This window comes from Rutidosis leptorrhynchoides, chromosome 11 (assembly GCF_046630445.1).
Source record: "Rutidosis leptorrhynchoides isolate AG116_Rl617_1_P2 chromosome 11, CSIRO_AGI_Rlap_v1, whole genome shotgun sequence".
NCBI lineage: Eukaryota > Viridiplantae > Streptophyta > Magnoliopsida > Asterales > Asteraceae > Rutidosis > Rutidosis leptorrhynchoides.
In genome coordinates, this window is record NC_092343.1 from 263,930,522 (window position 1) to 263,944,305 (window position 13,784).

At 36.5% G+C, this 13,784-nt stretch overlaps 1 protein-coding gene across 1 annotated transcript; it reads left to right on the plus strand.

The window, feature by feature from the left end:
• Nucleotides 1-11,818: 11,818 nt before the first annotated feature.
• On the plus strand, nucleotides 11,819-13,784 carry LOC139875502 (uncharacterized). Its single transcript, XM_071862838.1, has 4 exons — nucleotides 11,819-12,728; nucleotides 12,876-12,998; nucleotides 13,073-13,591; nucleotides 13,774-13,784. Exons 1-4 carry the CDS (start codon nucleotides 11,819-11,821, stop codon nucleotides 13,782-13,784), a joined length of 1,563 nt encoding a protein of 520 aa, XP_071718939.1.

The following is a 13,784-nucleotide window of genomic DNA, read 5'->3' on the forward strand; positions in this document are numbered from 1 at the left end:
GTTAATTAAAAACTATGATAAACTTTGATTTAAAAGTTGTTATTCTGAGAAAATGATTTTTATTATGAACATGAAACTATATCCAAAAATTATGATTAAACTCAAAGTGGAAGTATGTTTTCTAAAATGGTCATCTAGACGTCGTTCTTTCGACTGAAATGACTACCTTTACAAAAACGACTTGTAACTTATTTTTCCGACTATAAACCTATACTTTTCTGTTTAGATTCATAAAATAGAGTTCAATATGAAACCATAGCAATTTGATTCACTCAAAACGGATTTAAAATGAAGAAGTTATGGGTAAAACAAGATTGGATAATTTTTCTCATTTTAACTACGTGAAAATTGGTAACAAATCTATTCCAACCATAACTTAATCAACTTGTATTGTATATTATGTAATCTTGAGATACCATAGACACGTATACAATGTTTCGACCTATCATGTCGACACATCTATATATATTTCGGAACAACCATAGACACTCTATATGTGAATGTTGGAGTTAGCTATACAGGGTTGAGGTTGATTCCAAAATATATATAGTTTGAGTTGTGATCAATACTGAGATACGTATACACTGGGTCGTGGATTGATTCAAGATAATATTTATCGATTTATTTCTGTACATCTAACTGTGGACAACTAGTTGTAGGTTACTAACGAGGACAGCTGACTTAATAAACTTAAAACATCAAAATATATTAAAAGTGTTGTAAATATATTTTGAACATACTTTGATATATATGTATATATTGTTATAGGTTCGTGAATCAACCAGTGGCCAAGTCTTACTTCCCGACGAAGTAAAAATCTGTGAAAGTGAGTTATAGTCCCACTTTTAAAATCTAATATTTTTGGGATGAGAATACATGCAGGTTTTATAAATGATTTACAAAATAGACACAAGTACGTGAAACTACATTCTATGGTTGAATTATCGAAATCGAATATGCCCCTTTTTATTAAGTCTGGTAATCTATGAATTAGGGAACAGACACCCTAATTGACGCGAATCCTAAAGATAGATCTATTGGGCCTAACAAACCCCATCCAAAGTACCGGATGCTTTAGTACTTCGAAATTTATATCATATCCGAAGGGTGTCCCGGAATGATGGGGATATTCTTATATATGCATCTTGTTAATGTCGGTTACCAGGTGTTCACCATATGAATGATTTTTATCTCTATGTATGGGATGTGTATTGAAATATGAAATCTTGTGGTCTATTATTATGATTTGATATATATAGGTTAAACCTATAACTCACCAACATTTTTGTTGACGTTTTAAGCATGTTTATTCTCAGGTGATTATTAAGAGCTTCCGCTGTCGCATACTTAAATAAGGACGAGATTTGGAGTCCATGCTTGTATGATATTGTGTAAAAACTGCATTCAAGAAACTTATTTTGTTGTAACATATTTGTATTGTAAACCATTATGTAATGGTCGTGTGTAAACAGGATATTTTAGATTATCATTATTTGATAATCTACGTAAAGCTTTTTAAACCTTTATTGATGAAATAAAGGTTATGGTTTGTTTTAAAATGAATGCAGTCTTTGAAAAACGTCTCATATAGAGGTCAAAACCTCGCAACGAAATCAATTAATATGGAACGTTTTTAATCAATAAGAACGGGACATTTCAGTTGGTATCCGAGCGTTGGTCTTAGAGAACCAGAATTTTGCATTAGTGTGTCTTATCGAGTTTGTTAGGATGCATTAGTGAGTCTGGACTTCGACCGTGTTTACTTGAAAAATGATTGCTTAACAAATTTTGTTGGAAACTATATATTTTTAACATGTGAATATTATGTGATATATTAATCTCTTAACGCGTTTGATATTATGTGATAGATGTCTACCTCTAGAACAAGTCCCATTGACTCACCTAATAATAATGAAGAGTCAAATATAAATTGGAATGATTCGTGGACTGATTCACAAGTTCCCGAAGAGGAACCGGAAGAAGAGTCGGAACCGGAAGAAGAATCGGAACCGGAAGAAGAATCGGAACCAGATGAAGAAATAGAACCGGTGGGGGAAATAATAAAACGGTTAAGTAAAAGAAAATCCTCAACCAACCGACCAAGGTTAATTATGGTCAATGGTGTTTCCGCCAAGGAAGCAAAATATTGGGAGGATTACCAATTCTCCGATGAATCGGATTCCGACGAGAATTCCGATGATGTTATAGAAATTACCCCAACTGAATTTAAAAAGGCAAAAGAAAATAATAAGGGAAAGGGCATAAAAATAGAGAAATCTAATTCCAACCCCGATGAACTTTATATGTATCGTCAACCCCCGAAGTCCTTAAGTTGTAACAATGACCCGGGAACCTCTAAACCACCAGGTTTTTCTAAACCAATGTGGAAAATTACAGCTCGTATTAGGGGAACATCATATATCCCTAGAAACTTGGCAAAACGAACCAAAACCGAAGAAGAAGAAACAAGCGAGTCGGAATAAGATAGTTGTATTCGTGTGGTGTAATATATGTAATATAGTGTGCTTATGCTTTATGATATATGTAAAAATTGCTTGTATTAATAAGTATTTTTTTTATGAATCTAACTCTTGTCTATTTTACAGTATAAAAACACAAAATGGATAGACAACCCAATATTTTAAGAGACCTACCCGGAGAGATGATTGATGAAATCTTGTCTAGAGTCGGTCGGAATTCTTCGGCACAACTATTTAAGGCGAGATCAGTTTGTAAGACATTCGAAGAACGTTCCAAGAATGCCTTGGTTTATAAAAGGCTTTCGTTCGAAAGATGGGGGATATCACATTGGGAAATCCATAAGTTACGATGTGTTTACTTTGACGCATATATTGCGGGGAACCCAAATGCTATTTTACGCAATGGGTTAAGAAATTATTTTGACTCAAAATATCCGAATATTGGACTTCATGATTTAGAAAAAGCGGCTAACATGCAACATAAAGAAGCATGTTATAGTTACGGATTAGTAATGTTCGCTTCTCACCAAAGTGAGAACAAGAACATCGGGCTACAACTATTAAACAAAACGTTCCCACAAGTGACGGAGTCGGTAATTGGGGTAAGAAATGAGGTTTTTAGATTGTTACGGGACTGTTGGACATTACGTAACCCTCGTCCCTTTGACGACGTTACAACACGCTGTCTTATCAACGGCCATAACGGTTATGTTCCACAAGACCAAGGATGGGAAGTAATCCTAGTAAAACCAGAATGCATGACTTGTTTCTGGACGTATGAATTACGTGTCTTTATTGCCTTTGCTGAACGACTTGTGTACTAGCTAGAATTATCTTCACAACCATCTTGTATCAAATTTATTGTGTGCTATATTTCATGCTATATGTAAAATAAGCGGTATTGTAAGTTTGTAAAATATTGTGTAAAAGTTTGAACGCGAAATATTATTATAATCAGTTTTTCATATAGAATTGTAGTAGTTGAATTGTATATTAGCTACTAAGTATGAACTTAACGGGTAGGTACTACCCGAATTTAAACTTATAAAACGCCAATATGAAGAAAAAGCTTTTATAAATGAGTTCATATTATGCTACGAAATACTATTGACTACTCTTAATATTCTGTATGATTAACTTGTTCATTTGACTATTTTGAAGGAAATGGCACCGACTACTCGACACACCTTGAATATGAGCCAAGAGGAATTTCGTGCCTTTCTTGCTTCAAACATAGCCGCAGTACAGGCTGCGCTACATACCAACAATAACCTTGGATCTAGCAGTACAGGAAATCGTGTAGGATGCACCTACAAAGAATTCACTGCCTGCAAACCTTTGGAATTTGATGGAACTGAAGGACCGATCGGATTGAAACGGTGGACCGAGAAGGTTGAATCGGTTTTTGCCATAAGTAAGTGTACTGAAGAGGACAAAGTGAAGTACGCTACGCATACCTTCACAGGTTCTGCGTTAACATGGTGGAATACCTATCTAGAGCAAGTGGGACAAGATGATGCGTACGCACTACCGTGGTCAGCATTCAAGCACTTGATGAACGAGAAGTACCGTCCCAGAACCGAGGTCAATAAGCTCAAGACAGAACTTAGAGGGTTACGAACCCAAGGATTTGATATTACCACGTACGAAAGACGATTCACAGAATTGTGCCTATTGTGTCCGGGAGCATTCGAAGATGAGGAAGAGAAGATCGACGCGTTTGTGAAAGGATTACCGGAAAGAATCCAAGAAGATATAAGTTCACACGAGCCCGCCTCCATACAACAGGCATGTAGAATGGCTCACAAACTAGTGAACCAGATTGAAGAAAGAATTAAAGAACAGACTGCTGAAGAGGCCAATGTGAAGCAAGTCAAAAGAAAGTGGGAGGAAAACGGTGATAAGAATCACCAATACAACAACAACAGCAATTACAACAATAATCGCAACAATTATCCCAACAATCGCAACATCAATCGCAACTACAACAAACGGCCCAACAACAACAACAACAACAACAACAACAACAACAGCAACTACAACAATCATCCCAACAACAATAATAACCGCAACAACAACAACAATCAGAAGCAGCTATGCCAAAGGTGTGAAAAGAATCACTCGGGGTTCTGAACCAAATTTTGCAACAAGTGTAAAAGAAATGGTCATAGCGCGGCGAGGTGTGAGGTCTACGGACCAGGAGTTAATAGAACGAAAGGAACAAATGGTGTCGGAACGAGTAATGGCGGAGCAAGTAGTGTCGGAGCAAGTTATGCCAATGTAGTTTGTTATAAATGTGGAAAACCAGGCCACATTATTAGAAATTGCCCGAACCAGGAGAACACGAATGGACAAGGCCGTGGAAGAGTTTTCAATATTAATGCGGTAGAGGCACAGGAAGACCCGGAGCTTGTTACGGGTACGTTTCTTATTGACAATAAATCTGCTTACGTTTTATTTGATTCGGGTGCGGATAGAAGCTATATGAGTAGAGATTTTTGTGCTAAATTAAGTTGTCCATTGACGCCTTTGGATAGTAAATTTTTACTCGAATTAGCAAATGGTAAATTAATTTCAGCAGATAATATATGTCGGAATCGAGAAATTAAACTGGTTAGCGAAACATTTAAGATTGATTTGATACCAGTAGAGTTAGGGAGTTTTGATGTGATAATCGGTATGGACTGGTTGAAAGAAGTGAAAGCGGAGATCGTTTGTTACAAAAATGCAATTCGCATTATACGAGAAAAAGGAAAACCCTTAATGGTGTACGGAGAAAAGGGCAACACGAAGCTACATCTTATTAGTAATTTGAAGGCACAAAAACTAATAAGAAAAGGTTGCTATGCTGTTCTAGCACACGTCGAGAAAGTACAAACTGAAGAAAACAGCATCAATGATGTTTCCATTGCAAAAGAATTTCCCGATGTATTTCCGAAAGAATTACCGGGATTACCCCCACATCGATCCGTTGAATTTCAAATAGATCTTGTACCAGGAGCTGCACCAATAGCTCGTGCTCCTTACAGACTCGCACCCAGCGAGATGAAAGAACTGCAAAGCCAATTACAAGAACTTTTAGAGCGTGGTTTCATTCGACCAAGCACATCACCGTGGGGAGCTCCTATTTTGTTTGTCAAGAAGAAAGATGGTACATTCAGGTTGTGTATCGACTACCGAGAGTTGAACAAACTTACCATCAAGAACCGCTACCCACTATCGAGAATCGACGACTTATTTGATCAACTACAAGGCTCGTCTGTTTATTCAAAGATTGACTTACGTTCCGGGTATCATCAAATGCGGGTGAAAGAAGATGATATTCCAAAGACTGCTTTCAGAACACGTTACGGTCATTATGAGTTTATGGTCATGCCGTTTGGTTTAACTAATGCACCAACTGTGTTCATGGACCTTATGAACCGAGTGTGTGGACCATACCTTGACAAGTTTGTCATTGTTTTCATTGATGACATACTTATTTACTCAAAGAATGACCAAGAACACGGTGAACATTTGAGAAAGGTGTTAGAAGTATTGAGGAAGGAAGAATTGTACGCTAAGTTTTCAAAGTGTGCATTTTGGTTGGAAGAAGTTCAATTCCTCGGTCACATAGTGAACAAAGAAGGTATTAAGGTGGATCCGGCAAAGATAGAAACTGTTGAAAAGTGGGAAACCCCGAAAACTCCGAAACACATACGCCAGTTTTTAGGACTAGCTGGTTACTACAGAAGGTTCATCCAAGACTTTTCCAGAATAGCAAAACCCTTGACTGCATTAACGCATAAAGGGAAGAAATTTGAATGGAATGATGAACAAGAGAAAGCGTTTCAGTTATTGAAGAAAAACCTAACTACGGCACCTATATTGTCATTGCCTGAAGGGAATGATGATTTTGTGATTTATTGTGATGCATCAAAGCAAGGTCTCGGTTGTGTATTAATGCAACGAACGAAGGTGATTGCTTATGCGTCTAGACAATTGAAGATTCACGAACAAAATTATACGACGCATGATTTGGAATTAGGCGCGGTTGTTTTTGCATTAAAGACTTGGAGGCACTACTTATATGGGGTCAAAAGTATTATATATACCGACCACAAAAGTCTTCAACACATATTTAATCAGAAACAACTGAATATGAGGCATCGTAGGTGGATTGAATTATTGAATGATTACGACTTTGAGATTCGTTACCACCCGGGGAAGGCAAATGTGGTAGCCGATGCCTTGAGCAGGAAGGACAGAGAACCCATTCGAGTAAAATCTATGAATATAATGATTCATAATAACCTTACTACTCAAATAAAGGAGGCGCAACAAGGAGTTTTAAAAGAGGGAAATTTAAAAGATGAAATACCCAAAGGATCGGAGAAGCATCTTAATATTCGGGAAGACGGAACCCGGTATAGGGCTGAAAAGATTTGGGTACCAAAATTTGGAGATATGAGAGAAATGGTACTTAGAGAAGCTCATAAAACCAGATACTCAATACATCCTGGAACGGGGAAGATGTACAAGGATCTCATGAAACATTTTTGGTGGCCGGGTATGAAAGCCGATGTTGCTAAATACGTAGGAGAATGTTTGACGTGTTCTAAGGTCAAAGCTGAGCATCAGAAACCATCAGGTCTACTTCAACAACCCGAAATCCCAGAATGGAAATGGGAAAACATTACCATGGATTTCATCACTAAATTGCCAAGGACTGCAAGTGGTTTTGATACTATTTGGGTAATAGTTGATCGTCTCACCAAATCAGCACACTTCCTGCAAATAAGAGAAGATGACAAGATGGAGAAGTTAGCACGACTGTATTTGAAGGAAGTCGTCTCCAGACATGGAATACCAATCTCTATTATCTCTGATAGGGATGGCAGATTTATTTCAAGATTCTGGCAGACATTACAGCAAGCATTAGGATCTCGTCTAGACATGAGTACTGCCTATCATCCACAAACTGATGGGCAGAGCGAAAGGACGATACAAACGCTTGAAGACATGCTACGAGCATGTGTTATTGATTTCGGAAACAGTTGGGATCGACATCTACCGTTAGCAGAATTTTCCTACAACAACAGCTACCATTCAAGCATTGAGATGGCGCCGTTTGAAGCACTTTATGGTAGAAAGTGCAGGTCTCCGATTTGTTGGAGTGAAGTGGGGGATAGACAGATTACGGGTCCGGAGATTATACAAGAAACTACCGAGAAGATCATCCAAATTCAACAACGGTTGAAAACCGCCCAAAGTCGACAAAAGAGCTACGCTGACATTAAAAGAAAAAATATAGAATTTGAAATTGGAGAGATGGTCATGCTTAAAGTTGCACCTTGGAAAGGCGTTGTTCGATTTGGTAAACGAGGGAAATTAAATCCAAGGTATATTGGACCATTCAAGATTATTGATCGTGTCGGACCAGTAGCTTACCGACTTGAGTTACCTCAACAACTCGCAGCTGTACATAACACTTTCCACGTCTCGAATTTGAAGAAATGTTTTGCTAAAGAAGATGTCACTATTCCGTTATATGAAATCCAAATCAACGAAAAAATTCAATTCATCGAAGAACCCATCGAAATAATGGATCGTGAGGTTAAAAGACTTAAGCAAAACAAGATACCAATTGTTAAGGTTCGATGGAATGCTCGTAGAGGACCCGAGTTCACCTGGGAGCGTGAAGATCAGATGAAGAAGAAATACCCGCATCTATTTCCAGAAGATTCGTCAACACCTTCAACAGCTTAAAATTTCGGGACGAAATTTATTTAACGGGTAGGTACTGTAGTGACCCGAACTTTTCCATGTTTATATATATTAATTGAGATTGATATTTACATGATTAAATGTTTCCAACATGTTAAGCAATCAAACTTGTTAAGACTTGATTAATTGAAATATGTTTCATATAGACAATTGACCACCCAAGTTGATCGGTGATTCACGAACGTTAAAACTTGTAAAAACTATATGATGACATATAAATGGATATATATATAGTTAACATGATACTATGATAAGAAAACATATCATAAAGTATATTAACAATGAACTACATATGTAAAAACAAGACTACTAACTTAATGATTTTTAAACGAGACATATATGTAACGATTATCGTTGTAAAGACATTTAATGTATATATATCATATTAAGAGATATTCATACATGATAATATCATGATAATATAATAATTTAAAATCTCATTTGATATTATAAACATTGGGTTAACAACATTTAACAAGATCGTTAACCTAAAGGTTTCAAAACAACACTTACATGTAACGACTAACGATGACTTAACGACTCAGTTAAAATGTATATACATGTAGTGTTTTAATATGTATTTATACACTTTTGAAAGACTTCAATACACTTATCAAAATACTTCTACTTAACAAAAATGCTTACAATTACATCCTCGTTCAGTTTCATCAACAATTCTACTCGTATGCACCCGTATTCGTACTCGTACAATACACAGCTTTTAGATGTATGTACTATTGGTATATACACTCCAATGATCAGCTCTTAGCAGCCCATGTGAGTCACCTAACACATGTGGGAACCATCATTTGGCAACTAGCATGAAATATCTCATAAAATTACAAAAATATGAGTAATCATTCATGACTTATTTACATGAAAACAAAATTACATATCCTTTATATCTAATCCATACACCAACGACCAAAAACACCTACAAACACTTTCATTCTTCAATTTTCTTCATCTAATTGATCTCTCTCAAGTTCTATCTTCAAGTTCTAAGTGTTCTTCATAAATTCCAAAAGTTCTAGTTTCATAAAATCAAGAATACTTTCAAGTTTGCTAGCTCACTTCCAATCTTGTAAGGTGATCATCCAACCTTAAGAAATCTTTGTTTCTTACAGTAGGTTATCATTCTAATACAAGGTAATAATCATATTCAAACTTTGGTTCAATTGCTATAACTATAACAATCTTATTTCAAGTGATGATCTTACTTGAACTTGTTTTCGTGTCATGATTCTGCTTCAAGAACTTCGAGCCATCCAAGGATCCATTGAAGCTAGATCCATTTTTCTCTTTTCCAGTAGGTTTATCCAAGGAAATTAAGGTAGTAATGATGTTCATAACATCATTCGATTCATACATATAAAGCTATCTTATTCGAAGGTTTAAACTTGTAATCACTAGAACATAGTTTAGTTAATTCTAAACTTGTTCGCAAACAAAAGTTAATCCTTCTAACTTGACTTTTAAAATCAACTAAACACATGTTCTATATCTATATGATATGCTAACTTAATGATTTAAAACCTGGAAACACGAAAAACACCGTAAAACTGGATTTACGCCGTCGTAGTAACACCGCGGGCTGTTTTGGGTTAGTTAATTAAAAACTATGATAAACTTTGATTTAAAAGTTGTTATTCTGAGAAAATGATTTTTATTATGAACATGAAACTATATCCAAAAATTATGATTAAACTCAAAGTGGAAGTATGTTTTCTAAAATGGTCATCTAGACGTCGTTCTTTCGACTGAAATGACTACCTTTACAAAAACGACTTGTAACTTATTTTTCCGACTATAAACCTATACTTTTCTGTTTAGATTCATAAAATAGAGTTCAATATGAAACCATAGCAATTTGATTCACTCAAAACGGATTTAAAATGAAGAAGTTATGGGTAAAACAAGATTGGATAATTTTTCTCATTTTAGCTACGTGAAAATTGGTAACAAATCTATTCCAACCATAACTTAATCAACTTGTATTGTATATTATGTAATCTTGAGATACCATAGACACGTATACAATGTTTCGACCTATCATGTCGACACATCTATATATATTTCGGAACAACCATAGACACTCTATATGTGAATGTTGGAGTTAGCTATACAGGGTTGAGGTTGATTCCAAAATATATATAGTTTGAGTTGTGATCAATACTGAGATACGTATACACTGGGTCGTGGATTGATTCAAGATAATATTTATCGATTTATTTCTGTACATCTAACTGTGGACAACTAGTTGTAGGTTACTAACGAGGACAGCTGACTTAATAAACTTAAAACATCAAAATATATTAAAAGTGTTGTAAATATATTTTGAACATACTTTGATATATATGTATATATTGTTATAGGTTCGTGAATCAACCAGTGGCCAAGTCTTACTTCCCGACGAAGTAAAAATCTGTGAAAGTGAGTTATAGTCCCACTTTTAAAATCTAATATTTTTGGGATGAGAATACATGCAGGTTTTATAAATGATTTACAAAATAGACACAAGTACGTGAAACTACATTCTATGGTTGAATTATCGAAATCGAATATGCCCCTTTTTATTAAGTCTGGTAATCTATGAATTAGGGAACAGACACCCTAATTGACGCGAATCCTAAAGATAGATCTATTGGGCCTAACAAACCCCATCCAAAGTACCGGATGCTTTAGTACTTCGAAATTTATATCATATCTGAAGGGTGTCCCGGAATGATGGGGATATTCTTATATATGCATCTTGTTAATGTCGGTTACCAGGTGTTCACCATATGAATGATTTTTATCTCTATGTATGGGATGTGTATTGAAATATGAAATCTTGTGGTCTATTATTATGATTTGATATATATAGGTTAAACCTATAACTCACCAACATTTTTGTTGACGTTTTAAGCATGTTTATTCTCAGGTGATTATTAAGAGCTTCCGCTGTCGCATACTTAAATAAGGACGAGATTTGGAGTCCATGCTTGTATGATATTGTGTAAAAACTGCATTCAAGAAACTTATTTTGTTGTAACATATTTGTATTGTAAACCATTATGTAATGGTCGTGTGTAAACAGGATATTTTAGATTATCATTATTTGATAATCTACGTAAAGCTTTTTAAACCTTTATTGATGAAATAAAGGTTATGGTTTGTTTTAAAATGAATGCAGTCTTTGAAAAACGTCTCATATAGAGGTCAAAACCTCGCAAAGAAATCAATTAATATGGAACGTTTTTAATCAATAAGAACGGGACATTTCATTTTGAATAAGTTTGTCAACTTTGGTGTGAACTATGGTTTGAATTCGAATAAGAATAACGCTCATTTATCTTTTAAGTTACCTTTATTTATATGTATTGGCATTCATAAGATTAGGGTCTTTACAGATGGTATCAGAGCTTAGGTTCCCTCCTGTAGAAACTTTAGTCCTAAGTTATGGCCTGTGAGATTTGGGTAGACTTTTGGGTTAGGATTTTCCTTCCGCTATATTATTCTAATTCCACTTTGAATATTCTCTTTTATTCTTCGTACTAATCGTAACCGTTATATCCTCATCTCGTTCATAGATGGCACCGAAGAAAAAGGGAATGTCCGAGGAGGAAGTAGATAACAAGATTAACCAAACTTTCACGAATTTGTTACCCAACATTATAGCTCAAGCTATTGATGCTATGCGTAATCAAGGTGGCGAGACTTTTAAGCATGAAGACGAGGATGAGTATGTGGAGAAGAAAGCTGTAACGGGGGATGCTATTCATGTTTGGTTAGGACGGTTTCAAAAACAACGTCCTTTATCATTCAGCACTGTTAGTACCCCCGTGGAAGCTGAGAATTGGATCACTCACATTGAGAAGATATACCGAGTGCTTGGTTGTGAAGAGAGGTTTTGGGTGCCATTAGCTGTTTATAAACTAGAGGGGGATGCTCAGCGCTGGTGGATCGCTTTGAGACAAGCGAAAGGGGGTATCGATTTTGAGGATTCATTAGATTGGGTTGATTTCAAAGAGTTGTTTTTCCGTCAGTACTTTTCTGAGGCGGAGAAAGAAGCTGTGATTCGGGAGTATGCGAATATTAAGCAAGGGAATGATGAGTCTATTAATGATTTCACTAAGAGGTTTTTGAGGCTTGTGGGTTTGATTGGTGCTGCTGCTGGGTCTTCTGAGGACCAAGCCCGTAAGTACAAATGGGCTGTTCATGGGCGTTACCGCTCTAAAATGATTAATCTGAAATGTTTTGATGTCGCTGAGGCAGCCGATTATGCTCGGAATTTGGAGATGGAGCGAGCTGAGTATTTGGCTACTAAAAATGAGGATGGTAAAAACAAGAGGGTTAAGATTGCACAACCACTACGATCTGTGCCTGCACCGACTACCAAACAGGGTCAACAATCTAGGAACCAAGGGTATCGTAGTAATAATTGGGATAATAGAGGAAATCAGCAAAGGATTGACAACGGGCCAAATAATAATAACCGTGGTCAATTATAAGTGTACCGTCCCCAAGGGCAGCAAAGGGTTAATGGAAGTGGTGGTGTTAATGCCAACGCACCGTGTGGGACTTGTGGAAAGAATCATCCGGGAAGAGTTTGTTATCGTAGTGCGGGTTCATGTTTTGCTTGTGGAGAGGTTGGTCACTTAGCTAAGGATTGCAAGAATCCTAGACCTGGGTTTGTTCCGAAGGTTCCTCCGCCAGCTCCTGGTGGACGCGTCTTTGCCATGACTGCTGCTCAGGCTGCTGACGCTACAGGTATATTTCGATCCCTATTCATTTTAAAAATATTTCCTTCGAGTTATTTGTTCATTCATTCTTGATGTTATTAGGTACTATTACTGGTCATGTATTTGTACACCATCGCGCCCTCTTCGTTCTGTTTGATTCTGGCTCTACGCACTCGATTGTGTCTGTTAAGAGCTCGAAATATTTGAAAGTGTCTCCAACTTGGTTGTCTACTCCATTTACGATCTCTACCCCAATGGGTATTGTTGAAACTATAGATCGCCTGTATCAAAACTGCCGTTTGGAATTCAATGATTGCATGTTTCCTGCAAATCTCTTTCCTATGACCATGCATGACTTTGACATTATTCTTGGCATGGATTGGTTATCTCGCCATCATGCGAATATCGATGTTGTTCGAGAGTTTCCCGATGTATTTCCTGACGAATTACAGGGTTTACCTCCAGTTCGTGAAGTTGAATTTTCGATTGATTTGATTCCGGGTTCCCAACCGATATCAAAAGCTCCTTATCGTATGGCACCACTCGAGTTGCAAGAACTCAAGGAGCAATTGAAAGAGTTGATAGATTGTGGTTTTATTCGGCTAAGTGTGTCACCTTGGGGTGCGCCGCTTTTATTTGTTAAGAAGAAGGATGGTAGCATGAGACTTTGCATTGATTATCGCGAGTTAAATCGTATTACTATTCGAAACCGTTATCCGCTTCCACGTATTGATGATTTGTTTGATCAACTTCAAGGTTCAAAGTATTTTTCTAAAATCGATCTTAGGTCTGGGTATCATCAGCTCCGTGTTAA

Bases quoted from the DNA above. Each gene is read 5' to 3' on its own strand.
- LOC139875502 (XM_071862838.1), top strand. From the start codon at position 11,819: ATGGCACCGAAGAAAAAGGGAATGTCCGAGGAGGAAGTAGATAACAAG. The intron at 12,729-12,875 runs GTCAATTATAAG...TTGCTTGTGGAG, and splicing joins GCCAAATAATAATAACCGTG to AGGTTGGTCACTTAGCTAAG. The intron at 12,999-13,072 runs GTATATTTCGAT...TGATGTTATTAG, and splicing joins TCAGGCTGCTGACGCTACAG to GTACTATTACTGGTCATGTA.